Source organism: Pleurodeles waltl, chromosome 11, assembly GCF_031143425.1.
Source record: "Pleurodeles waltl isolate 20211129_DDA chromosome 11, aPleWal1.hap1.20221129, whole genome shotgun sequence".
Taxonomy (NCBI): Eukaryota; Metazoa; Chordata; class Amphibia; order Caudata; family Salamandridae; genus Pleurodeles; species Pleurodeles waltl.
This window is the reverse complement of record NC_090450.1, coordinates 861,597,901-861,622,613: the sequence shown is the minus strand read 5'-3', so window position 1 is coordinate 861,622,613 and position 24,713 is coordinate 861,597,901. Positions and strand designations below refer to the sequence as shown.

The 24,713-nt window shown below is 46.0% G+C and overlaps 1 protein-coding gene across 1 annotated transcript in view; it reads left to right on the top strand.

Annotated features, from left to right (window-relative positions):
* Positions 1 to 24,713, top strand: part of GRK3 (G protein-coupled receptor kinase 3) — a 1,092,546-nt gene that overhangs the window by 319,547 nt on the left and 748,286 nt on the right. The window contains exon 2 of the mRNA XM_069214703.1: positions 1,040 to 1,116. Coding sequence (XP_069070804.1) covers positions 1,040 to 1,116 — 77 coding nt within the window. The remainder of the gene's footprint in view (positions 1 to 1,039; positions 1,117 to 24,713) is intronic.

The window sequence follows — 24,713 nt, the reverse complement described above, 5'->3', positions numbered from 1 at the left end:
CAGGGCAAATTACTTTTTATCTCTTGTCAGGCAGGATAAATATCAAAGAAAACAAAGTTACACCAGCAGCACTGCAAAATTGTTTTAGCCGTCCTTTCTTTCTGGTATATGGCCAGTCCATACCTGAAATCTGTCCCGTTCCAATTAAGTTGGTTGAATTTACCTTAAGTTTGTTCTGGTGCAAACCCCAAAAGTAAACTGTTTGGATGCTTCTGCAAAAGGGCTTGGAGTAAGCAGAGGGTTGTTTCTTAAATACTTATGTTCTAGCACAAAACATAGTGCCTCTGAACTTGCTGTATTTGTGCTGTGTTATAACGATGCAAAGCAGAACAATTGCATATTCCTTATTTTTAAAATGAGAAATCTGAAAGTAGGTTAAAGGGAAAGTCATTCAGCTCTCTTCTAATTTTTTCAATATTTTTTTTTTGGTGGAACTGTTTTTTCTGTTTTGAAAATGTTACTAACGAAGAAAAACAGAATAAATAAATTATTATTTTATATATTTTTGCCATTGTATCAAAAATTACTTTATATAATCTCCATTTACCTTCAGGCAGCAAAAGTGGTGAAAAAACACACTATTATTTTTTCAATTGTGAAAATTTGTGTAAAATTAAAAGAAAGTGACATATGTGCCCTGCAATGTTTTGCCTTAAGTATTAATATTTAAATGCAGGGCAGTTCCAGGGCAATTTATTATTAAGTCTCCCTAAGGCACTAACCTCAGCGATGTCACATTGATCATAGATGCATCAGATGTGGTCACAATAATATGAGAAGAGGAAGCAAAAACGTAGCTTTACTCGAGGATCTAAAAAATCATGCAACGATCCAGTCCAACAATAAATGTTGTCTCCAGTGTTAAGTGGCTACATTAATATACATAATCTACAAAAAATGCATGTGTGCCACCGTGAACCAGTCCTTGTTTATAGCTTACATTTTTGTTTACGCTGGGATTTAGTTGTACTGTGCATTCAGCCATTTCCCCTAACCTGACTTCTGAGAGCTAAGTCTGTCTTATCTTTCTGTCTTTCAGTATCCGCAGTGTGATGCAGAAGTACCTTGAAGAAAGAGGGGAACTTGCCTTCGATAAGATTTTCAATCAGAAGATCGGTGAGTTGTTCACATGGGTATAATTTGTTTGTTATTTAAGGACTTTATTAATTGTACATGCAATAATTTCTATACAGTGACAAAACTAGAGAATATTGTCAAAGGCAAGCAGAATATATTACCTTAATTGTAGGAAAGCAAATATTCAGCAGAGTAAACTATGGCCCATATTTATACTTTTTTAGTGCCGCATTTGCGCCGCTTTTTAACGCAAAAGCGGGGCAAACTTACAAAATGCTATTGTATTTTGTAAGTTTGCGCCGGTTTGCATCAAAAAATGACGAAATGCGGCGCTAAAAATGTGTAAATATGGGCCTGTGTATCAGCCATTTTGACACCCGTGCTTGAAATTACAAAACCTATTTTTCTGCGAAGATAAGCCTTTCCATAGACGGTAAATTCACTTGCCCCCCCCCCCTTTCACAAGAAACTTTTACATTTTCTTAGCATTATGTTGCCGATAGAGTAACCGCTTTCTGAATCCACAGCTTCGTATTATAGCTTCAGAAATTGTGTTAAAACATGTTTTCAGATGACAGATGTGGAATCGTTTGTTGAGCTGTGCACTGTTGCTGCTAAAATGTCAGTGTGTCAATGATCAGGCTCCTTTAAGAAATGAAGTATGCAGAATGAAATATGTTTTTCTTCTTCTTGAGTGCTTAAGGATGTTCCCTGGTGTAAAGACATCATCTGCCAAGGATTTATTTTTAGATCAGGCTATGATTAATCATCCCACAATGTTTTAAAAACAACAAGCTAAACAATGGTTTTCCATGTATACTTTATGCTATTTGGGTCAAGTCCATGCTGTAGCTTTCTAAAACAGTTTAGTTGTCTTTGTGTGTTTGTTTTCCTCTTTCTGGGAACGTCGTCTAATTGTCTTGACATCTCCAATTGGGATTCCATGTCACACAGGCCACAGATGGTGTCAGTGACACTGCAGGAATGTAAAGCAAAAAGAGATGTTAAGCGTTACCACAAAGTAGAGCTATTTTCCAAGCAGTATGCTAGTCATCATTACAACAGTTTCACAAATTGCGTTCCTAATGAACTACAGATATCTGTAGCACTGATGGAAAAATAGTACATTGGCTTCCATCCATTCCTGACCTCGAGCAAATAGCACTGACTAGGGAGCTGGAGTATTAGACTGTGTCTGAGAGAGAGCATAGTGCTTTATTTTGAGTTTGGCAGATGGGCTACTCAGTCAAAACGTGGCAAATATTCTTTCCGCTATAGTTCAAGGCTACAATTCACTTGTAATATAGTGGATGGGACACCAGCCTCGTTTGTGATGGAGTAACCATCCACCAAACTCCAAAAAAGGCCCATAGTCTTGATGTGAGCTGTGACTGAGCTCTGGCAATGCCCAACAATCTGACATGCACAGTTTGATTGATTTCTTTAAGACACTCTTGTCTTATCCTTGGTAGTTTGTCTCAAGGGAGCAATGTTGTCATGATAGAAATGTTGTGTCATACGGGTGCAACAACCACATGTTTTATATGTAAATAACAAAAGGATCAAATAAACATAAAATGAAATTGTGTTGTATTTTAGCACACTGTTCTATTCATTGTGACTGGTTGAAAAAGTGTGGATTTTTAGTGTGAAATATGTAGTTAGAGTTTTGCTGTAATGCTCGAGGGATGCTCTTATTATTTTGCATAAAGACATAGACAGTAGCTGCACTTATTTGGGGAGTGGTGAAAAGAGGAGTGAAAAAGAAGGTTTTTTAATGCTCATATACCATCATTATTGGACCTGACAGACATAGGGTGGTCTTCCCCCAATCTTTTTGCCTGCTTACCACACATTGTTGCAGTGTTTTATGATGGCCTTAGGACTATGAGCGGTTTAGCAGTGCTAAAGTGCATATGCTTCTCCCCTAAACATGGTAACATTGGTGTATCCACAAATGACATTTTTCATATACTTATATGTCCCTTGTAAAGTGGTATACCTTATACCCAGGGTCTGTAAATTAAATGCTGCTAGTGGGGCTGCAGCACCGATTGTACCACTCAGTGAAGTAGCCCTTTTAAACATGTCTTAGGTCTGCCATTGCAGGGCCTCTGTGTGCAGTTTCACTGCCACTTTGACTTGGAATTTAAAACCTCCTGCCAAGCCTTAAACTCCCATTTTATTACATAAAGTCACCCCTAAGATAGGCCCTAAGTAGCCCATAGTGGAGGGTACAATGTAAGTAAAAACAGGACATGTACCTTTAAGGTTTACATGTCTTGGTAGTGAAAAACTCCCAATGGCGTTTTTCACAACTGTGAGACCTACTCCTCTTATAGGCCAGCACTGGGATTCATATACCTTTGAGCTGTAATTCCTGATCAGAAATGAGTGGCTACATCATGTTTTATATCATTGAAAGGTTATGATAAATCCTCTTTAATAGTAAAGTAGAATTTAACATTACTATTTTAGAAATGCCACTTTTAGAAAGGGGCAATTTCTCTGCTCTTACTGCTCTTTGTGTGTTGGGCTAGGTGACAGCCACACCTTGTGCATTCCCTCTAGACAGCCACAAACACAGGAAGAGTGGGTGTGACAAAGGAGTCAGCTGCATTCTGATGCCAACCCTGGGCTGGAAAGGTGGAAGCGAGCTAACACTTACACTTCAATAGAGAAGTGCTTGTCCACACACAAAGGGCTGATTACTGCCTACTTGTTGTCTGGAGCCAGCACTATGAAGAAGAGATCTCTGTGCACTTCAAGGAGCTGCTTGAAGTCACCCCCACTTCAAAGACACATTTGGGTGCAAGTACTGGGTTTCAGACCCCACCGAATCAGTACATTGTTGGACTTGGGAAGAACTCTGCTAGAGTAAAGTCTGCTGTGCTGTAAGAATTGTCTATGTTGCTGAATTGACCTGGATTGGCCATTCTAAGGAACTACTTCTCTTTTTTTCTGAGCTGCCCTGCTGATCTCTGCCTTCCTGAGGACAAGGACTGGACCCATCTTGCTAAAACCAGAGTGACTCTCTCCAAGGAATCGCTGTCTTACCCCCTATACTCCTGCTTTCTCAGGGACATCAAAGACTGCCTGCAACTCTCCTGGTGCCTCTGGACTCTGCCATCTGTGAGTCCTACCCTTGCTTGAGGTACCCCCTCCAGTCCCGGGCCTCAGAATTGTGTTCTGCAGCTGAATTTTGCAAAAACAAATGCATCATCATAACTGCACAGGTCAGAACCGGTGCATCACCCCTTTGACATTGACGCAGCGGCTGTTCGACAGCACATTCACAGCCTGAGTGGCCCAACAACGAGACTCTGCATGACATGACACCCATGCAGGACCTGACTGTGAGGCTCAATGATGATGTATCTACCTGATTACGCGGAACTGAACCACTGCATCGTGCTTGCTCTTGACACTTTGCTCCATCAATGGTACTTTTTCAGCAGACCCTGTGTGGGTTCTGTAGCCGGCCTACCCTCCATTGTGGTTGGCCTGCACTTTGGATTTGCACTGGTCCCTTGCAACCTTCAGTAACATTTTTACTGCTAATCACTTCTAAGCGCTATTTTTAGTTTAATCTTTAAAAGTTAACATTTCAATTTATCATGATTAGAATTTTGATATTTTGGTCTTGTTTTACTCAGATAAATATCCTCTATTTTGCTAAACCTGTGTGGAGTCTTTTTGTGGTGTTTTCATTGTGTTACTCTGTCTGTAGCACAAATACTTTTCACATTGCCTCTTAAATTAATCCTGGCTGCTCAAGCTACAATAGTGTTACAGAAGCAAAAAGAACAGATGATGGATGGAATGCTAATCAAATTAAACATCCACCCACAGTCAGAAATCTGAGTTTAATCCATCGTCACCTCACCACCCCAGCTTGGACCCAGCTATATGCAAATCAGTCTTGATCCTGCTCACCATGGGAACAGTCCAGCCCAAACTGCCAGGCCAGGTCCACTGTGGACTGGAAACAAGCATCCTGGGACCCGTTTCAGGCTATCACCCCTCATCAGCCAGGCTAGCTTGAATCCAGTGGCACATTGAGCACTGGACCCACATCTGGACAGCTACCAGAGGGTGAGCACAGGTTAATTTGAAAAGTGTGTATCTGAGTTACTCTGACTAGAATTGTGGTCCCTACTTGGACAGGGTGCCTTCCTTTGCCAACTAGAGACACAATTTCTAACAATCCTCATCTATGGTTGGTAGATTGTTAGTTGGTTTATAATGTGCTCTCTTTAGGAAGAGTTTTGATGTTGTGCATGGGTGCAGAAAATTGCCCTTGCTGTGTTGCTACAAACTGGTAGGGTCAGCCCTTTCCCAACCATTGATTGATTGCATGATTTATATGGATTCTAAAACTGCATTTTCCATTACTTCTGGTCAACTCTGCTGTCCCTTTTTTTAAATTGAGATCATAAATGAGACACAGTAATATATAGTGAAGTACATGTCCACAAGGTATCATTATGACATTTGAAAATCTACACAGTCATACCATTGTAACTGGATGTATCACATATAGTACAACAAAGAACATAAGAAATCGTTAAAATAAATGAAACCTAGGGGAGTGGATGGTAGTGACCAGACTGTAGATGCGCTAGACATACCCTAAATGGTTCCCATATCTTCCTCAGACACCGACACAGCTTATTATTATCTATAATCAGGCATTCAAGGAGGTAGAGATTGATAAATTCATGCCTCCAAAGCAAAGGATTAGGAACCTGGGCCAGTAACCAGTGTTTATCCAAAATCAATTGAGCTAAAGCAATAGCACAAAAATAAATACCGCTTAAGCGGCTCGGTATGAGAGGTGAGGGCTGAGTAGGATTAATTTTGGCTTCCACCTCAGGGTGATCGGACAGAACAGATTCAGTTTACCAAAACTCTCTGGCAATAATGAAAGATAGCAGGGCAGCTGGTAAAAATATGAATGAGTCAGCCAAGTCACCAGAGCATCAAAAGCAGTTAAAGTCCGACCTTAAATTCATAATAAATATACAGTAAGGAGTGTAGTAGAGATCATTAATATATTTGAAGTGATGAATTTTAACCCGAGAGACCTTCAAAACTGTATGAGAGAAGACATTAGTATGCCTCATTTCATGGGGCTCGAAAGGATCCCAAGATGTCGGCTCCATTTTTCAGCCATAGTTTAAAAAATATCCAGCCATTGTTGGACCTCTGCTTCCAGAATCAGTTTGTAAGCCTGACTCATACCCTTGTTAGGTGGTCCCCTCTGCAGATAGTAAAGAAAAGCGCTAGTGAAGCAATCAATATCTTCTCCTTTCAGACTTATTATAAAATGCCAAATTTGCAGGTAGAGGAAGAAGCCTGAGCAAGGGAGAGAAAATCAATGGGATAGTGTCTCAAAGGAGACAAAACAATCTCCCTCATTAAAAGAGCCTAATGTGAATTAGCAGGATGCCTGCCAACAGTCGATAAAACTATCATGCATCTGTTATGAAAAAGTGGAATTGTATCCTAAATAAGAATATACGTTAAATGATGTGATCCTTGAGATCCTCATTTTCAGAGAGGCCCAGATGGAATTTGTTAGAAATGGGGTCTTTGGTTGACAGTCAGGTTACCCCCTGTTCAAGCAAGGACCCTCACTCTAGTTAGGATAAAAGAGAATCACCCTCAGCTAACCCCTGCTTACCCCCTTGGTAGCTTGGCAGAGCAGTAGGCTTAACCTCAGAGTGCTGGGCGTAAAGTATTTGTACCAACACACACAGTAACTTAATGAAAACACTACAAAATGACACAACACCAGTTTAGAAAAATAGGAAATATTTATCTAGACAAAACAAGACCAAAACGACAAAAATCCAACATACACAAGTCAAGTTATGATTTTTTAAAGGTTTAAAATAAAAAGAGTCTTTAGGTAGTTGTAACACCACACTAGCGCTGCTAGCGTGAAAATGTACCTGGTTTGCGGCAAAAATAACCCCGCACGGGCGGTGTGCGTCGAAAATAACCCTGCACGGGTATATGCGTCGAAAACAGCTCGGCTCGGCGAGGCGCGTCGAAAAAGCCAGCCACGCGACGGTCCGAAGTCCCGCGGCGCTGGTTGCGATCTCTCAGCCTTCGTCAGCGATGCTGCGCGTCGTTTCTCCTGCTCCGGGCGTCGATTCTCCGGTCGCGTTTCCTGCGGCGTCGTTTCTCAGCTGCGGAGCCGGCGTCGCGTCGTTTTCTCAGCCGCGATCGGATTCGCGTCGATCTTTTCTCCGCACGGTGCTCGGTGCGTGTATTTTTGTCCTTAGGCTGCCAGCCTCTCCTTTCAGGGTCCCAGGAACTGGAAGGGCACCACAGAGCAGAGTAGGGGTCTCTCCAGAGACTCCAGGTGCTGGCAGGCAGAAGTCTTTGCTATCCCTGAGACTTCAAAAACAGGAGGCAAGCTCTACATCAAGCCCTTGGAGATTTCTTCTTCAAGATGGAAGGCACACAAAGTCCAGTCTTTGCCCTCTTACTCTGGCAGAAGCAGCACTGCAGGAAAGCTCCACAAAGCACAGTCACAGGCAGGGCAGCACTTGTTCCTCAGCGATCAGCTCTTCTCCAGGCAGAGGTTCCTCTTGATTCCAGAAGTGTTTCTAAAGTTTGTAAGTTTGGGTGCCCTTCTTATACCCATTTTAGTCTTTGAAGTCACCTTTCTTCAAAGGGGACTCACACCTTCTTGTGAAATCCTGCCTTGCCCAGGCAAGGCCTCAGACACACACCAGGGGGCTGGAGACAGCATTGTCAGAGGCAGGCACAGTCCTTTCAGATGAGAGTGACCACTCCACCCCTCCCTCCTAGCAGAGATGGCTAATCAGGAAATGCAGATCACACCCCAGCTCCCTTTGTGTCACTGTCTGGTGTGAGGTGAAAAACAACCCAACTGTCAAACTGACCCAGACAGGGAATCCACAAACAAGGCAGAGTCACAGAATGGTTTAAGCAAGACAATGCTCACTTTCTAAAAGTGGCATTTCCAAACGCACAATCTTAAAATCAACTTTACTAAAAGATGTATTTTTAAATTGTGAGTTCAGGGATCCCAAACTCCACATGTCCATCTACTCTCTAGGGGAATCTACACGTTAATCATATTTAAAGGTAGCCCCCATATTATCCTATGAGAGAGAGACAGACCTTGCAACAGTGAAAACGAAATTGGCAGTATTTCACTGTCAGGACATATAAACCACATTACTATATGTCCTACCTTATCCATACACTGCACCCTGCCCTTGGGGCTACCTAGGGCATACCTTAGGGGTGCCTTACATGTAAGGAAAGGGAAGGTTTAGGCCTGGCAAGTGGGTACACTTGCCAAGTCGACTTTACAGTGTAAAAATACACACACAGACACTGCAGTGGCAGGTCTGAGACATGATTACAGAGCTACTTATGTGGGTGGCACAACCAGTGCTGCAGGCCCACTAGTAGCATTTGATTTACAGGCCCTGGCACCTCTAGTGCCCCTTACTAGGGACTTACTGGTAAATCAAATATGCCAATCATGGATAAACCACTTACATACAATTTAAACAGGAGAGCATATGCACTTTAGCACTGGTTAGCAGTGGTAAAGTGCTCAGAGTTGAAAAGCCAACAGCAACATGTCAGAAAAATATAGGAGGCAGGAGGCAAAAAAGTCTGGGGATGACCCTGCAAAAGCAAAAGTCCAACACGACCCCCTACCAGCCTAAAGCCAGGGGAGAACAATCAATACCTTGATGTACTTCCCTGATTGGGGCGATAGAACAGGGACCCAGGCCCACAACAGCAGGGGCATGCTCCAGTTCTACGCCTTCCTGACTCCAGTTGGATCCCTCTGTCCATACTCTCAGGGCCCACTAAGCTAACCCATGGGGAACCCTTCTCCACATCTACAGACACCATCTGTGCAACACCTAACTTTACTTTGCTCACAGATGTATTGCAATGGGCAGATAGTACCACCAGGGCCAACACAATGGTGTTGCCCACTCCACCCCTGGGGTGTGACTCTCGTCCTTCCCCCCCCAGGGGCAACTCTGTCCACCAGGACAGCAAGCCACAGTGGCCCCAGACAACTGTCAGGGATGAGAGCCCGACCTCAGGCCTCTCTAACCACTGTGACTGTGAAGAGTGGGGGGTGGTAGCCCCAGGTGCCTGGCACCCTTTGACCACTCTCTCTTCCACCAGGTCAGGGATGACAACCTGACCCTGGTCCTCCCCTCTGGGGCTCTGTAACCTCCCTGCAGAAGCGGCACCCCCAGAGTCAAAAACTGTCAGGGTGCTTGTAGAAGCAGTCCTGCACAATTCTTCCACCAGTGCAGGGATGTTAACCTGCAACTGATCCTCCAACCTGGGGTCTGTACCTTCAGGTTGGACCAGGGCCAGGGGTGAGGCTTCCCTCCCCCTGCCCTCTCTTCTGGGGTCCTGAACCACCCAACTAGGAGTGGCCCCCCCAGAAGACAACATGGTAGGGGCACTGTTAGCAGTGGCCCCTTCCTCCAGGTCAGGGGGGACACCCTTAACCTGGCCTCCCAATCCAGGGTCTGTACCCACAGACTGGATCACTGCCTGGCAAACCATGACTTCCTGGGGGGCATACCTACCCCCTACCAGGTCAGAGTTTACCCTCTGAACCTGGTCATCCAACCTAGGGTCACCACCCTGCGGTTGAACCACTGCCTGGCACACCAGGACTTCCAGGGGGGCACACTTACCCCCCTCAAGGGACACACTGTCCCGAAGGGCCACACAAGAGTCTGGCTGGCGCAGGTCCCCTGACCTCTGCCCATCTGACAGAGTCTGGATTCCCCCCAACCCAGAAATGGTCTCACCAAGGTCATTCATGGGGGGCTCTGCTCTCAGAGCTGACCCCTGACCCTCCAGGTTCTCCACTGGGGTCCGCAACCCCCTCTCAACCCTCTGTCTGGACTTCTGCACCCCCTCACTAGGAGTGGTACTGCCAGACACCAGAACTGGTGGGACGCTGGCTACAGCCGTCCCCCCAAGTTCTCCTGACACTGTGGGGTCTCCCTCAACAGATGGCCCTATGGTACAGGCTAGGCTCCCCTCCTGGTGTTCCCGCAGGGAACCCTCCAGGACCTGGGACCGGATCTCGGGCACCTTGGGCCTCAACCCATCCCCATTCCCTCTCCTCTGAGACTGGACATGGGGTCCCTCACCCATCCCACAACACTGGGACCTACCTGGGACACTACAATCCTTCCCTACCTCACCTGGTTGGGAACTACCTAGACCACTCCTCTCAGGAGCACCCCCAAATGCCTCTTCAGACTCTCTGGTACTCACCCAGAAGTCAGCCTCCATTGTAAGCTCCCTGGGGTCAGAGAACTCACACTCCACCTGGTGTTGGCATAGCTCTGGAAAATAAGGACTAGACATATGCTCTCCAGCAATTACATCACTCAGCCCCTCACATGAATTAACCAAAGTACCCTTCACCCAACCATCCAGTGACTCTGCTTTGACAAAGCACCCCACATCACCCTCCTGAGACTGGTGAGACAGTACCTGACTGTCCCTGACACTCAACCCACACTCTTCTGGGATGTCTTCACACTCCATAACCAGGACTTCTACCTGGGGGGAACCCCTCTCCCTGTCACTCTCACCTAGAGTCAGTAGAGTGTCCCTCCCACCAGTAGGAATATGACTCCCCATGCCAGTTCCCCAATCCACCTCAGGGACCCTGTGCATCACTGGAGCTACCTCATACCCCTGAACCTCCTGGCGTGTGTTAACTCCCTCCTTCAAGTAGGGCACCACCTCTCTGGGCATGTGCACTTCTGCAGCATCACTGGATATACAATTGTTGCTGCCACCATTCCAGCTGGACTCAGCCCTCATGACTTCCAGCTCTTTCAATTTAAGCTCGTAAGCATAAATCATTTTTTTAATCTCTAAGTTCCTCCTCCTTTCTTCCAGGACTAAGGCCCTCTTCTCCTCGGCCCTCTTAAGCTCTTCCAGACTCCGGATTCGAGCTAGGAGCCTATCATCTCTTTCTGTTCCCTCCTCAGGGCCACTGCCCTCCTCTTTGGAGTAGTCCTCCTCCTCAGAGTAGTTATCCTCCTCAGACTCATTTGGTGGTGTTGCCTGACAACGTTTCAATTCATCCTGAAACAGGGCTGACTCAAGATCCTCCCTTCTGGATTCCTTGTTCACAGCCAGTCCCCTTTCCATGCAGAATGCTTTAAGCTGCCACTTTTTATACATAGATAGGTGCCAGAAATTGACTTCCATTTCTGCAAAGGCTTCACAACCAAAAAACAAAGTCCAAAAATATCATCAATACTTCCAGGAGGACATCAGAGAACAAAAAGCAGAATCACAAGACAAGTAGTATGTGGTCACGTAGTGGTCTGAGATCAAAACAGTAGTGTACACTTAATTACTGTATGTCAAGTACAAATACAAGTCCAATCCCGACCGCTGGTCACCAATGTTAGAAATGGGGTCTTTGGTTGACAGTCAGGTTACCCCCTGTTCAAGCAAGGACCCTCACTCTAGTTAGGATAAAAGAGAATCACCCTCAGCTAACCCCTGCTTACCCCCTTGGTAGCTTGGCAGAGCAGTAGGCTTAACCTCAGAGTGCTGGGCGTAAAGTATTTGTACCAACACACACAGTAACTTAATGAAAACACTACAAAATGACACAACACCAGTTTAGAAAAATAGGAAATATTTATCTAGACAAAACAAGACCAAAACGACAAAAAATCCAACATACACAAGTCAAGTTATGATTTTTTAAAGGTTTAAAATAAAAAGAGTCTTTAGGTAGTTGTAACACCACACTAGCGCTGCTAGCGTGAAAATGTACCTGGTTTGCGGCAAAAATAACCCCGCACGGGCGGTGTGCGTCGAAAATAACCCTGCACGGGTATATGCGTCGAAAACAGCTCGGCTCGGCGAGGCGCGTCGAAAAAGCCAGCCACGCGACGGTCCGAAGTCCCGCGGCGCTGGTTGCGATCTCTCAGCCTTCGTCAGCGATGCTGCGCGTCGTTTCTCCTGCTCCGGGCGTCGATTCTCCGGTCGCGTTTCCTGCGGCGTCGTTTCTCAGCTGCGGAGCCGGCGTCGCGTCGTTTTCTCAGCCGCGATCGGATTCGCGTCGATCTTTTCTCCGCACGGTGCTCGGTGCGTGTATTTTTGTCCTTAGGCTGCCAGCCTCTCCTTTCAGGGTCCCAGGAACTGGAAGGGCACCACAGAGCAGAGTAGGGGTCTCTCCAGAGACTCCAGGTGCTGGCAGGCAGAAGTCTTTGCTATCCCTGAGACTTCAAAAACAGGAGGCAAGCTCTACATCAAGCCCTTGGAGATTTCTTCTTCAAGATGGAAGGCACACAAAGTCCAGTCTTTGCCCTCTTACTCTGGCAGAAGCAGCACTGCAGGAAAGCTCCACAAAGCACAGTCACAGGCAGGGCAGCACTTGTTCCTCAGCGATCAGCTCTTCTCCAGGCAGAGGTTCCTCTTGATTCCAGAAGTGTTTCTAAAGTTTGTAAGTTTGGGTGCCCTTCTTATACCCATTTTAGTCTTTGAAGTCACCTTTCTTCAAAGGGGACTCACACCTTCTTGTGAAATCCTGCCTTGCCCAGGCAAGGCCTCAGACACACACCAGGGGGCTGGAGACAGCATTGTCAGAGGCAGGCACAGTCCTTTCAGATGAGAGTGACCACTCCACCCCTCCCTCCTAGCAGAGATGGCTAATCAGGAAATGCAGATCACACCCCAGCTCCCTTTGTGTCACTGTCTGGTGTGAGGTGAAAAACAACCCAACTGTCAAACTGACCCAGACAGGGAATCCACAAACAAGGCAGAGTCACAGAATGGTTTAAGCAAGACAATGCTCACTTTCTAAAAGTGGCATTTCCAAACGCACAATCTTAAAATCAACTTTACTAAAAGATGTATTTTTAAATTGTGAGTTCAGGGATCCCAAACTCCACATGTCCATCTACTCTCTAGGGGAATCTACACGTTAATCATATTTAAAGGTAGCCCCCATATTATCCTATGAGAGAGAGACAGACCTTGCAACAGTGAAAACGAAATTGGCAGTATTTCACTGTCAGGACATATAAACCACATTACTATATGTCCTACCTTATCCATACACTGCACCCTGCCCTTGGGGCTACCTAGGGCATACCTTAGGGGTGCCTTACATGTAAGGAAAGGGAAGGTTTAGGCCTGGCAAGTGGGTACACTTGCCAAGTCGACTTTACAGTGTAAAAATACACACACAGACACTGCAGTGGCAGGTCTGAGACATGATTACAGAGCTACTTATGTGGGTGGCACAACCAGTGCTGCAGGCCCACTAGTAGCATTTGATTTACAGGCCCTGGCACCTCTAGTGCCCCTTACTAGGGACTTACTGGTAAATCAAATATGCCAATCATGGATAAACCACTTACATACAATTTAAACAGGAGAGCATATGCACTTTAGCACTGGTTAGCAGTGGTAAAGTGCTCAGAGTTGAAAAGCCAACAGCAACATGTCAGAAAAATATAGGAGGCAGGAGGCAAAAAAGTCTGGGGATGACCCTGCAAAAGCAAAAGTCCAACAGAATTGAAGAAACCTAATGTCTTGAATCGAGTCCGCTTCAATCCCTGTCAATAATGCCAGTATGTAGGGTGATATCCCTCCCCCAAGGGAGATATTCCAGAAACCCACATCCTAGCCCACATGGTTCACACCCCAACATTTTGACTAGCCAGGATATGAAGGCTGCTAAAAATTCGTAAATCTCGTAACAAGTCCACCTTCCATTCTAGGGCTCTTCAACACCTGTATATTAGCACTGGGATTTTTAGTCCCCCAAATAATTTTTTGCTAAGCCGCCTCCACCTGTGTAAAAAAGACTTTATTTAAATACAGGGCTATACACCAATAGAGATATAAGTAGTGCAGAAGAATGATCATCTTAATTAAATTGCATCATCCGATTAGGCTAATATGTAAACAATGTCACTTACTAAATATCTCTAGAGTTCTTCTGGAGAGTGCTTCAAAATTGAGTTCAATTACATCCTCCTTTTCAGGGAGACTTCAACCCTAGATAAGTTGCGGATATAACCCATCGCCTGACATCTCTGGAAGGCCGTATATTAGCTCAGACCACAGTCTTATCCAGGTTGAGCTTGTACCCAGAAATAGCCCCATATTCACTTGCCACTTGCTCAATAGCTACAAACGAATCATCAGAGGGCAGACATCAAAATAGTAAGATCATCTGCACAGGTGAGCACTTTAAAGTTGATGAATCTGCACTGGATCAATGCCCCTCAAACTCTTCAAGGCTTGGATGTAGGGATCGACATAGAACACAAAGAGCAGAGTAGAAAGTAGGCATCCCTGATGAGTACCATGGTTTATCTAAATTAGTTCAGTAGGCGAGCCTAAGCGTAACACTCTGGCCATAAAATTCTGATAAAGCTGTTGAACCTGAGAAATAAAAAGTGCTCCGAACTCTAATGCAGCCATAATGGCCCAAAGAAATAGCCATGACACCCGGTTGAAAGCCTTTTTGGCATCCAACATTATTGCCCTGACTAGGTGTCCCTGAGCACATCCTGCCTCTAAGGCAGTGATCACAGTATTAACTTGAGCCGTGGTATCCAGCCCTTGAACAAAATCGTATTTATCTCATCAATGAGATCTAAAATAACCGCTGCAAGACAGTTAGCCAAGATCTGAGTGTAAATCTTGGAGTCAGCATTAATCAAATATATAGGCCGGAAGAGAGTAGGGGTTCCTTCACTTTTGTTGGAAAGATAACAATATTGGCCTCTGTCCATGACCCGCCAACCTTCCCACATGATTTGATAGGGTTTAGTAAATCACAAAAGACCAGGACAACAAGATGCGATAATCTAGCGTAAAGTTCCAGTGGAAGTTGATCGGGCCCACGTGCCTTGCCTCATGCCAGCTGGCCGCTAGCGGCTTCTACTTCAGGAGCCAATATTGGCCCTTGTAACTTATGCTGCTGTGCAGTAGAAAGTTTCTGGTGATAGTAAATCCGAAAAGACTGATCAGTTAGCTCCTTAGAGAGGATCACTTCCTCGTCATAGAGCTTCTGATAGTAACTGCAAAGCTCCTCCCTAATAAGAGCTGGATCGGCCATTTTATCACCTTGAGAGTTCTTAATCCCACCTATAAGAAATGAGTTGGCTCTATCCCTAACCTGAAAAAACAGTATTCGGCACTTTCCCTCACCATTTTCAAAGAAAGGTAATAGTTTGTCCCAAACCTTCTTCATGTTATTATCGAGCATGCGTTCCATAAGTGAAGATTGAGCTATTCATCAAGGACGCAAAGGATCCCCAATCTTGAGTAATTGCACTGCCAGCCATAAGGGAGTCTAGATGGGTAAGAATAAGCTGAGTGTTGGTCTCCACCAGTGCAGCCTGCTTCTGACAAAAAGGTAGCATAATTTATAATATGGCGCTTGCAAAAGGCTCTGAAAGCATCTCACACCATAAGAGTAGACGCTGAGTCCTAATTACACTCCAAAAAAAGCCTGGCTTCCTTGACCATAGACTAGATATACGCTTCATCCAAAAGGAGTTTCCGGTCAAAGGTCCAATGCTGTGATTTGAAATTTAGTAGAGACCCCCCTATCCAGATAAAAAGAGACAATAAGCTATTGTCCAATATGACCCTAGGCTTCAGAAAGATGCTAGGATGGGGGCAAAAGAGAGTGGCTACCAAGGAACATATCTATCGGGGAAAAGGGCTTGTGAGAAGCAAAAAAGTATATAAACTCATGTTCTCTCATCTGAGAGTGTTGCCAAACATCTACCAGAGCATAGGTTTCTATTACGGCCTAGCCAATTTCCTTGATCTATAGATAGTCGCACTTGAGGAGTTAACCACCAGGTCACAGCAATAAGAGTCTACACGTGGATTGGGGGATATGTTAAAGTCGCCACAGATTATCAAAGGTTCTGGCCATAGATGTAACTCAGACAACAAGTTCTCAAAGACCCCAGGAGCATCAAAGTTTGCCCCATACCTAACACATAACCTGAAGCAAAGCTGGTCCCTGTTAACCGTTTCAACGAGCCATCGTCCACCCACATCTAAACTATGATCTGTAATTGTCCAGCTCTCATCCCGAGCCAATACAGCAATCCCTGTCTGGGAAAAAAGGTGTGCATCGAAAACCCTGCCACACACTGTATCAGGAAACCCACACTATGTGGGTTGCGACGTTATCATCTTCCGTCAGCGGGTGTTGCGTGTTGTTTCTCCAGTCGCGTGCGTTGATCTTCCAGCTGCGATGCAGATGGAGCATAGATTTCAGCCGTGTTTCTTAGCCACATCTCAGAAGGTGCATCAAAATTTTCCTCGCACGATGGTCTGTGCGTGGATTTTCAGTCTTGGTCTGCCAGCTTCACCTTTCAAGGACCCAGGAACTGGATAGGGCAGCACTTGGCAGGGCAGGAGTCTCAGCAGAGAGTCCAGATGCTGGCAGGGGAAGTCTTTGATGGTCCTGAGACTTCAACAACAGGAAGCAAGCTCAGAACAAGCCCTTGGATATTGCTTCACAAGCAGTAATGCACAACAAAGTCCAGTCTTTGTCCCCTTGCACAGACAGAAGCAGCAGCTGCAGGATAGCTCCACAAAGCACAGTCACAGGCAGGACAGTACTTCTCCTCAGCTCTTCAGCTCTTCTCCAGGCAGAGGTTCCTCTTGATTTCCAGAAGTGATCTAATTTTCAGGGGTTTGGGTGCCCTTCTTATACTCATTTCTGCCTTTGAAGTACGTATACTTCAAAGGAAAGTCTCTCTTGTTTGGGAGATCCTGCCTTGCCCAGGCCAGGCCCCAGACACACACCAAGGGTTGGAGACTGTATTGTGTGATTGCAGGCACAGACCTTTCAGGTGTAGGTGACCACTTCTCTCCTTCCACTCCTCTCCTCTCCTCCCACTCCTCTCTTCCCTCCTATCACAGATGGCTCATCAGGACATGCAGGCTACACCCCAGCTTCCTTTGTGTCACTAAAGAGGTGCAAACAGCCAAACTGTCAAACTAACACAGACAGGGAATCCACAAACAGGCAGAGTCACAGAATGGCTTAAGCAAGAAAATGCCTACTATGTAAAAGTGGCATTTTCAAACACACAATCTCAAAACCAACTTTACTAAAAGATGTGTTTTTAAATTTTGAGTTCAGAGACCCCAAACTCCACATGTCTATCTGCTCCCAAAGGGAATCTACACTTCAATTGTATTTAAAGGCAGCCCCCATGTTAACCTATGAGAGAGATGGGCCATGCAACAGTGAAAACCGAATTTGGCAGTATTTCTCTGCCAGGACATATAAAACACATTAGTATATGTCCTAACTTAAACATACACTGCACCCTGCCCATGGGGCTACCTAGGGCCTACCTTAGGGGTGTCTTACATGTAAGAAAAGGGAAGGCTTAGGCCTGGAAAGTGAGTACACTTGCCAAGTTGAATTGGCAGTTTGAAACTGCACACACAGACTCTGCAGTGGCAGGTCTGAGCCATGTTTACAGGGCTATTAATGTGGGTGGCACAACCAGTGCTGCAGGCCCACTAGTAGCATTTGCTTTACAGGCCTTGGGCACCTCTAGTGCACTGTACTAGGGACTTACCAGTAAATCAAATATGCCAATTACATACACATTCTATATAACAGCACTTGCGCTTTAGCACTGGATAGCAGTGGTGAAGTGCTTAGAGTAACACAAACAGCAGAAACAGAGTCCAGCACACATCAACAACCTGGGAAACAGAGGCAAAATGTTAGGGGAGACCACGCTAAAGATGCCAAGTCTAACAACGAAGAAGGCTGAAATCCCGGAAGAATATAGAGGCCTAGCTAGAAAATAGGACAAATCATCCCATGGAGCTCGAAAAGTTTTGAAAGTGCACCACTGGAGTTTCAGAGTAGCCACAGAGAGACCCCTATCAAAACCCTCCTGAAGAAACTGAAAAATCGAAGCATCAAAAGAACCCCAATGATGCACGTAAGCCTTATTAATGGAAACCTGTTGAAAAGACTGGAGCGAACGGGAAACCTGCAAAGAGGGCCCGTCTTCATTAGGGTCTCCCTCTCAACCCTCAGACCGTGAGACACAAATGCGCCAGAGTCCACAGAGGAAGAAGGGGGATGGACAGAGGGTAAGGGTTCAGAGGAAGACACCACTCCTGCCCCACCTCCAGGAGACTGAAAAGGAGGAACCAAGGCCTCCGTGGCCAAAGAGGGAGAGCCACATCTATCACCTCTCAGAGCAGGCGAGACAGGAACCGCTGGATCAGGGAAACCGCTGGAAAGGCGTAGAGAAGACCTGGAGGCCACGGACTGGAAAGGGCATCAGACCCCAGCGCACCCAGAGAGAGGAACCTGGTGAAGTAGAAGGGAAGCTTGGCATTCAAGGGGGTAGCAAAGAGATCCACTGCGGGGACACCCCACTGACTGCAAATCTGGGAAAACACCAAAGGAGCCAGGATGAACTCCAGGGAGGACGGGAACACCTGACTCAGGAGATCTGCTTGACGATTCAGCACACCACAAATGGGAACTGCCCGTAATCCGAGGAGATGGGACTCCACCCAGGATATGATGTGGCAAGCAGAGAGTTTGAGGGAGGGGGACCTGGTGCCGAGCTGGTGATTGATGTATGACATAGTCCCACGGTTGTCCACCCTGACCACTCCAAGTGACCCGAAGAGGTGCAGCAAAGAACTGGAGGGCACACCAGACCCCTTGAAGCTCCCTTGTAGGACATCGAATCCTCCACCACAGACCACAGGCCCTGAGCATTGAGGTCCTCCAAGACCGCTCCCCAGCCCAGGATGCTGGCATCGGTCATGAAGACCAGAGGAGTCAGAGACCAAAGAGGGAAACCATCTTCTAGGGATGGTGGAAGCAACCACCAGAGATGAACCTGTTGAATAGGAGGTGAAACAGGAATGAGAGCCTCCAAGTTGCTGCCGGCCAGAGTCCAATGAAACAGAATATGACGAACCACTGTTCCCAAATGAAGGCGAGCCCAAAGGACAACATCCAAAGTTGATGCCTGAAATAAAAGGACAAAAAACGAGGTAGCACCAAAACAGCCAACAATAGGGACATGCAAGACAATGGTAAGGAAGGAGGAGAAACACAGGGAAAAAACCCAACCTACCATCAGAACTTGAAGACACAGCCGCTCCCTCGGAGAAGAGGACTGAACCTGTAGGAGGCACAGAAGAAACTGATGGAGTCGGGCACACCTGGAGGCCGGAAGGGATACCATCTCATTCTATGTGTCGAAAAAAGCACCAATATACTTCAGGTGCTGAGAAGGAGTCCGGCGCAACTTGGAGTTATGTACCAGGAAACCGAAATCCCCCAACAGGGAGACAGCGGAGGACATGTCCGCCAGAGACTGGCTCAGAGAGGGTGCATGGATCAGAAGGTCATCGAGATATGGGTGGATCAGGACTACTCTGGAATGCAGGAGACCCACCACCGAGGCTAGAACCTCAGTGAAAATCGGGGGTGGGGGACTTGAGGACAAAGAGGAGCACCTGGAACTGACAATGTTGGGAGCCCATTGCAAACCTCATGAACTACTGAGAGGCGGGGGCCATCAGAACATGCCCTGTGGTGCCCTGAAGATTGATCTTGGTCATGGAGTCCCCTGGAGAGACCAAGGGAAACACCAGGTGCAAAGTGGACACCTGAAACTGCAATGTCGGGACAAAGCAGTTCAGAAACCTCAGGTCGATGATCAGACGAAAATCATCAGTGACTTTCCTGACCATGAAGGCACGGGAATAGCATCCGAATCCCCTCTCCCGCGGAGGAACCGCCGAATGGCCCTTTTCAGAATTGAGTATGAGATACCGTTGGCGAGAGTAGAGTGCCTCACCGGATCCTGTGGCCAAATCATCTGAAGGAAGTGAGGCTCTGGAAATTCTGGAGAAACGTCCGGACAAACACCCTGGGAAACTACCTGAAAAACCCAGGCATCTGTGATGGAGGCAGTCCAAACCTGAAAGAACTGAGCCAGGTGCCCCCCAACGGGAGAACCTGAGGGGCTGCCGAGTCAGGAAGGAGGCTTCTGACCATCTCTACTGTGAGGATGACAACAGGCACTCCCGAAGGAGGACCGCTACGCTGGAACTGGGAGCGGAGAGGCAGGGAATCCGGTTGGTACTTCTGAAACTGGTCCCCTCACCTCCTACCACCACCCCAAACTTTAGGTTTCGAGCAGAAAGGCTGAACATGTTTCTGGCACTTCTGAAGGATTTCTTGAAGACCTCCTCCAGCCCATCCCCAAAGAGCTTAGAACCACCAAAGAGCATGCACAATAAACAATTCTTCTGGAAGGAATCAACCTTCCAGCCCCGGAGATGGAGATGACGGCAAGCAGAAAGAACCAGCAGCGGCCATAGCAGAAGCCTTAAGAGAGTCAAAAGCAATATCCAAAATAAATTTTGCTTGAATTTGCATATGAGATAGCAAATCAGAGAAATCTTCACCCTCCTGAATGTCAGAGGAAAGGGACTGAAACTCCTTAACAAGGGACTGAGAAGTATAGATCCCCTAGATCTCAGAGCGCAAAGAGAGACTTAGACCAGCTTGAGATCTCTTGAGAGCAGCCTCGACCTTCTTGTCAACAGGATCAGACAAAGCCACATCCTCAGAATGTAAAGAAGGTTTACAAACAAGGGTACAAATTAAAGGGTCCAAAGTGAGTACCCAAGGAACAGAAGTCTCCCCTTGTGATAAAGGATACAAGCGACCCATAAAGCGAGGAACAGAGACTATCAGGATCCTTCCGTTCACGCTGTAGCAGGGATAACAGGAAGCTTGGGCAAGGAAGGAAGCTGAAACTGCTGGAACCAATCATCACCAGTAGAAGGTTGATCCAAATCCACAGGGAGCTGAGGATTGGTAGCCAAGTAAGAGACCACCGATCGCAAATCCTCCTTCAAAACATATTTCCCTTTAGAGGAGGCACCAGAAGGAAAACCCAGATCATCCTCATCATAATCCAGAGACAGCCAGGAGGATACCGAAGAAGGGGAAGAAACAGACAAGGAAGAAACCAGAACATTAAGCCAGAGAAACAGGGAAAGAGTACCCACGTTGAGAATTAAAGACATCTGACAGCTGGCGAACCTGTCCTGGAGGTGAACATCAAGCAGAGAGGGACAATGACGTTGCACCGTACCATCACGAACTCCAGATGGAGGCAAAGTAGAAAGATGGTGATGTTTTTCAGCGTGCTTCCCCGTGGTGGCCACGTGCAGAACAAACAAAATCACTGAGGGAGCAGAAGAAAATGGAACCAAGGACCCAATGGAGGACCATTCAGAAGCCAGAAAGGAAAGCGGAAGGACCCTCTGCACACAAAAAAGACACCCGAGGGGAGAAGAAAAAGAGGGAGGGCAGGCGAAAGCTGTAACAAGCCCACAACACCAACAAACATGGAAGAGGCCAAACCGGGACCCAGGCACAGCAAAACAGCGCAGCTGCCCAAGCAGGCCAGCACAAAGCACCAGGTCGTGGGGCACATCCAAGCCCATGGCAAGGTAAGGTATAGGGAAAGTCCCAGCATTGGGAAGGGCAGCATAAGAAACATCGTACGACTTGCCCTTCCCCTACCATGAATAGGTCACCCATGCAACCCAGGAGGAGCCCAAAGTCAAGGAAGAGGGCGCCCCCATAATCCAGGAGGCACCAATGCAGCCAGGGAAACAAGAAAAAGGCACCCGGGCAAACCTCACCAGGAGTGCCAAATACACCTAAACATGACCAGCAAGAAAATCGAAACGCATAAAAAACAAGCAGCGCCCAAGCAGCCGCCGTCACCACAAGACGTGTTCAAAAGAACTCAAAGGGTGCCACTGCAGCCCAAACGGCACTCATCAACGTGAGGAAGTTCAGGGAATGCACAAAAAAAGAAAAGGTAGTTACGGGAGAGATGAGGGGGCTATACACACAGGTCCTTTTTCCCTTTTATAGAAAGGGAAGAAGTAGCTTCTAAAAAGTGACGTGAGGAGTGAAGAAGGCACTTCACTCCATGTGTACGGAAGGGGACGAGGAAGGACGATGAGGAGGTAATGTGTGTGTGTTTTTTTTTTTTAGCATATTACAATTGTGCAAGCTGAAATTACATTTTGTTTCTCCAAGGGTAAAAATACTTTTTGCTGTAGAGCAACTACTTGTAGTACTCATCCGCGAAGTTTGTGGGTGTTTCATTCCTCTCTACGCAATGGAATACATTTATTAGGGCCAGATGTTTCAAGAATCCATTTTGCGGTTCTCAAATAGCGATTTTTAAGAAATCACTATTACAGAGTCGCCAAATGGTACGTATCATATTTACGATTTGGTAATAGCGATTTCTTAAAAATCGCAAATGCTATTACTGAATCGCACATAGCGAATCTGACCCCATGCGCACCTATGAGCCTGTAGGCCCATATTTGCGAACTTTTTGCATTTGCCAAATTGCGAATTCCTAAATTGGAATTCACAATTTTGGAAATGCAAACCCCAGGGTGCTAGAGGCCTAAGGCCCCCTCTGCTGCACCCCCAAAAATTATTTTAGGACATGTAAGGTGCACACATGCCAAAGGGGCATGTGTGCGTTACATGACAATTTGAAAAATTCATTTTTAATGCATTTTTAAAATTGGCACATGGTTACCACCAAATTGTATTCGGTGGTAATTGTGATTCCTAAATGCCCAATTCGCATTAAGGAAAAGCTTGATACATGTGCTTAAGAAATCGCAAATAAAGATTCCTTATTTGCGATTTCTTAATAAGAGAATCACAATTTGGGATTCTCTAAACGGGGTCGCAGTTTTAAGGAATCGCTATTTTAGTGATTCTTTAAAATTGCATAGCGAATGCCTTTCATACATACTGAAAGGCATTTTTGCATTCGCAAACGGCTGTTCGCACCGTTTGCGAATGCAAAAAGCTTTGATACATCTCACCCTTACTTCTCTCCTTGGTGTGAGTAAATCTCTGGCCTTTCCATGGTGCTTCTTGGACCACAGGCTGGCTTTATTACTCATAAATTAACCTCACAGGTGAAAGTAAGAGGTCAGCAATTTAATTTTCGAAGGAATGTACAGCCGTGGAGGCGAATATACATGGCACCTGAATAGCAAGATGATTACACGTGATTAGGATGTTGAGAGGAGAAAATGTTTCCACAAGAAAGTAAAGGTTTTTAAAGAACCGTTTATTTAATCGTATGTTTAAGCACTGTATTAAAATGGTCGGATCTGGAGGAATGCTACATTTATCGGTTGTTGGAGCCGCGGTGCACACGTGGAAGGCAAAACAGAGGGTTTCCGGTGCATTGGTATCAGCACAGCCATTTTGTGATGATTTTTATTCAGCATCGCCGATTTGCAGCATGTCTGTAGGTGGAGTCATGTTTTATTTAATAGCTTGAGGAAAATCTGTACATTTGTGTGCAGTGAGCACTAGAGCAGATTGCTGGAAGGCTGCGTAAAATCATTTAGAGTCCCCAGTTTTAGGATAGTTGATAAAGAACCTCAACAAAGGAACGTAGGCAAATAGAGGGTGAAATGCATGTCTGCCTTCATTTCTGTAATTGAAAGTCAAATGAGAAAGGTTGCATAGATGTGTTCACTTTTAAAAAAAAGGCCAGGCTCAATGTATTGACAAAGGAGTGTTAGGTGTACATAGAACATTTTGTGATGATCTTTTTTTAAAAGCACTAAAAAATATGTGATGCTACTGTACATTCTGTTTGCTGTTACTATATTTAAATCTTACACACAGTAGTGTTTCTTGTGGGCATTTTGGTCGGCTTTCAAAGATCAAATGAATGTTAGATCGAAAGTTTAATCGATTACCATTGAAGCAAAAGGAAATCTTTGAGCATGATAAGTAACTACAGTCTTTGATTTGTAAAAACAAAACATAAATAGTGCAGGTGCCCAAACTTTTTCTTAGCCAACTGCTGCTTACGCTTCTCAGTGCCAAGCTGCCAATACTAAGGTTGCATAATCTTGATCTCATCTTAAAACACTTTGGGGCATATTTATACTCTGTTTGCGCTGAATTTGCGTCATTTTTTTCGACGCAAATTCGACGCAAAACTAACTCCATATTTATACTTTGGCGTTAGACGCGTCTAGCGCCAAAGTTCATGGAGTTAGCGTCATTTTTTTGCGTGAACACCTTCCTTGCGTTAATGAGATGCAAGCTAGGCGTTCCCGTCTTAAAAAATGACTCCCAGGCATGTGCGTGGTATTTATACTCCCGGGCAAAAATCACGCCCGGGAGTGGGCGGGGCAAAAAACCCTGCATTTGCGCCTCTTTTTAGCGCTTGGGTCAGGGCAGGCGTTAAGGGACCTGTGGGCTCAGAATGAGCCCAGAGGTGCCCTCCCCTGCCCCCAGGGACACCCCCTGCCACCCTTGCCCACCCAAGGAGGACACCCAAGGATGGAGGGACCCATCCCAGGGAAGAAAAGGTAAGTTGTGGTAAGTATTTTTTTTTAAAAAAATTGTGGAATAGGGGGGCCTGATTTGTGCCCCCCTACATGCCACTATGCCCAATGACCATGCGCAGGGGACAGAAGTCCCCTGG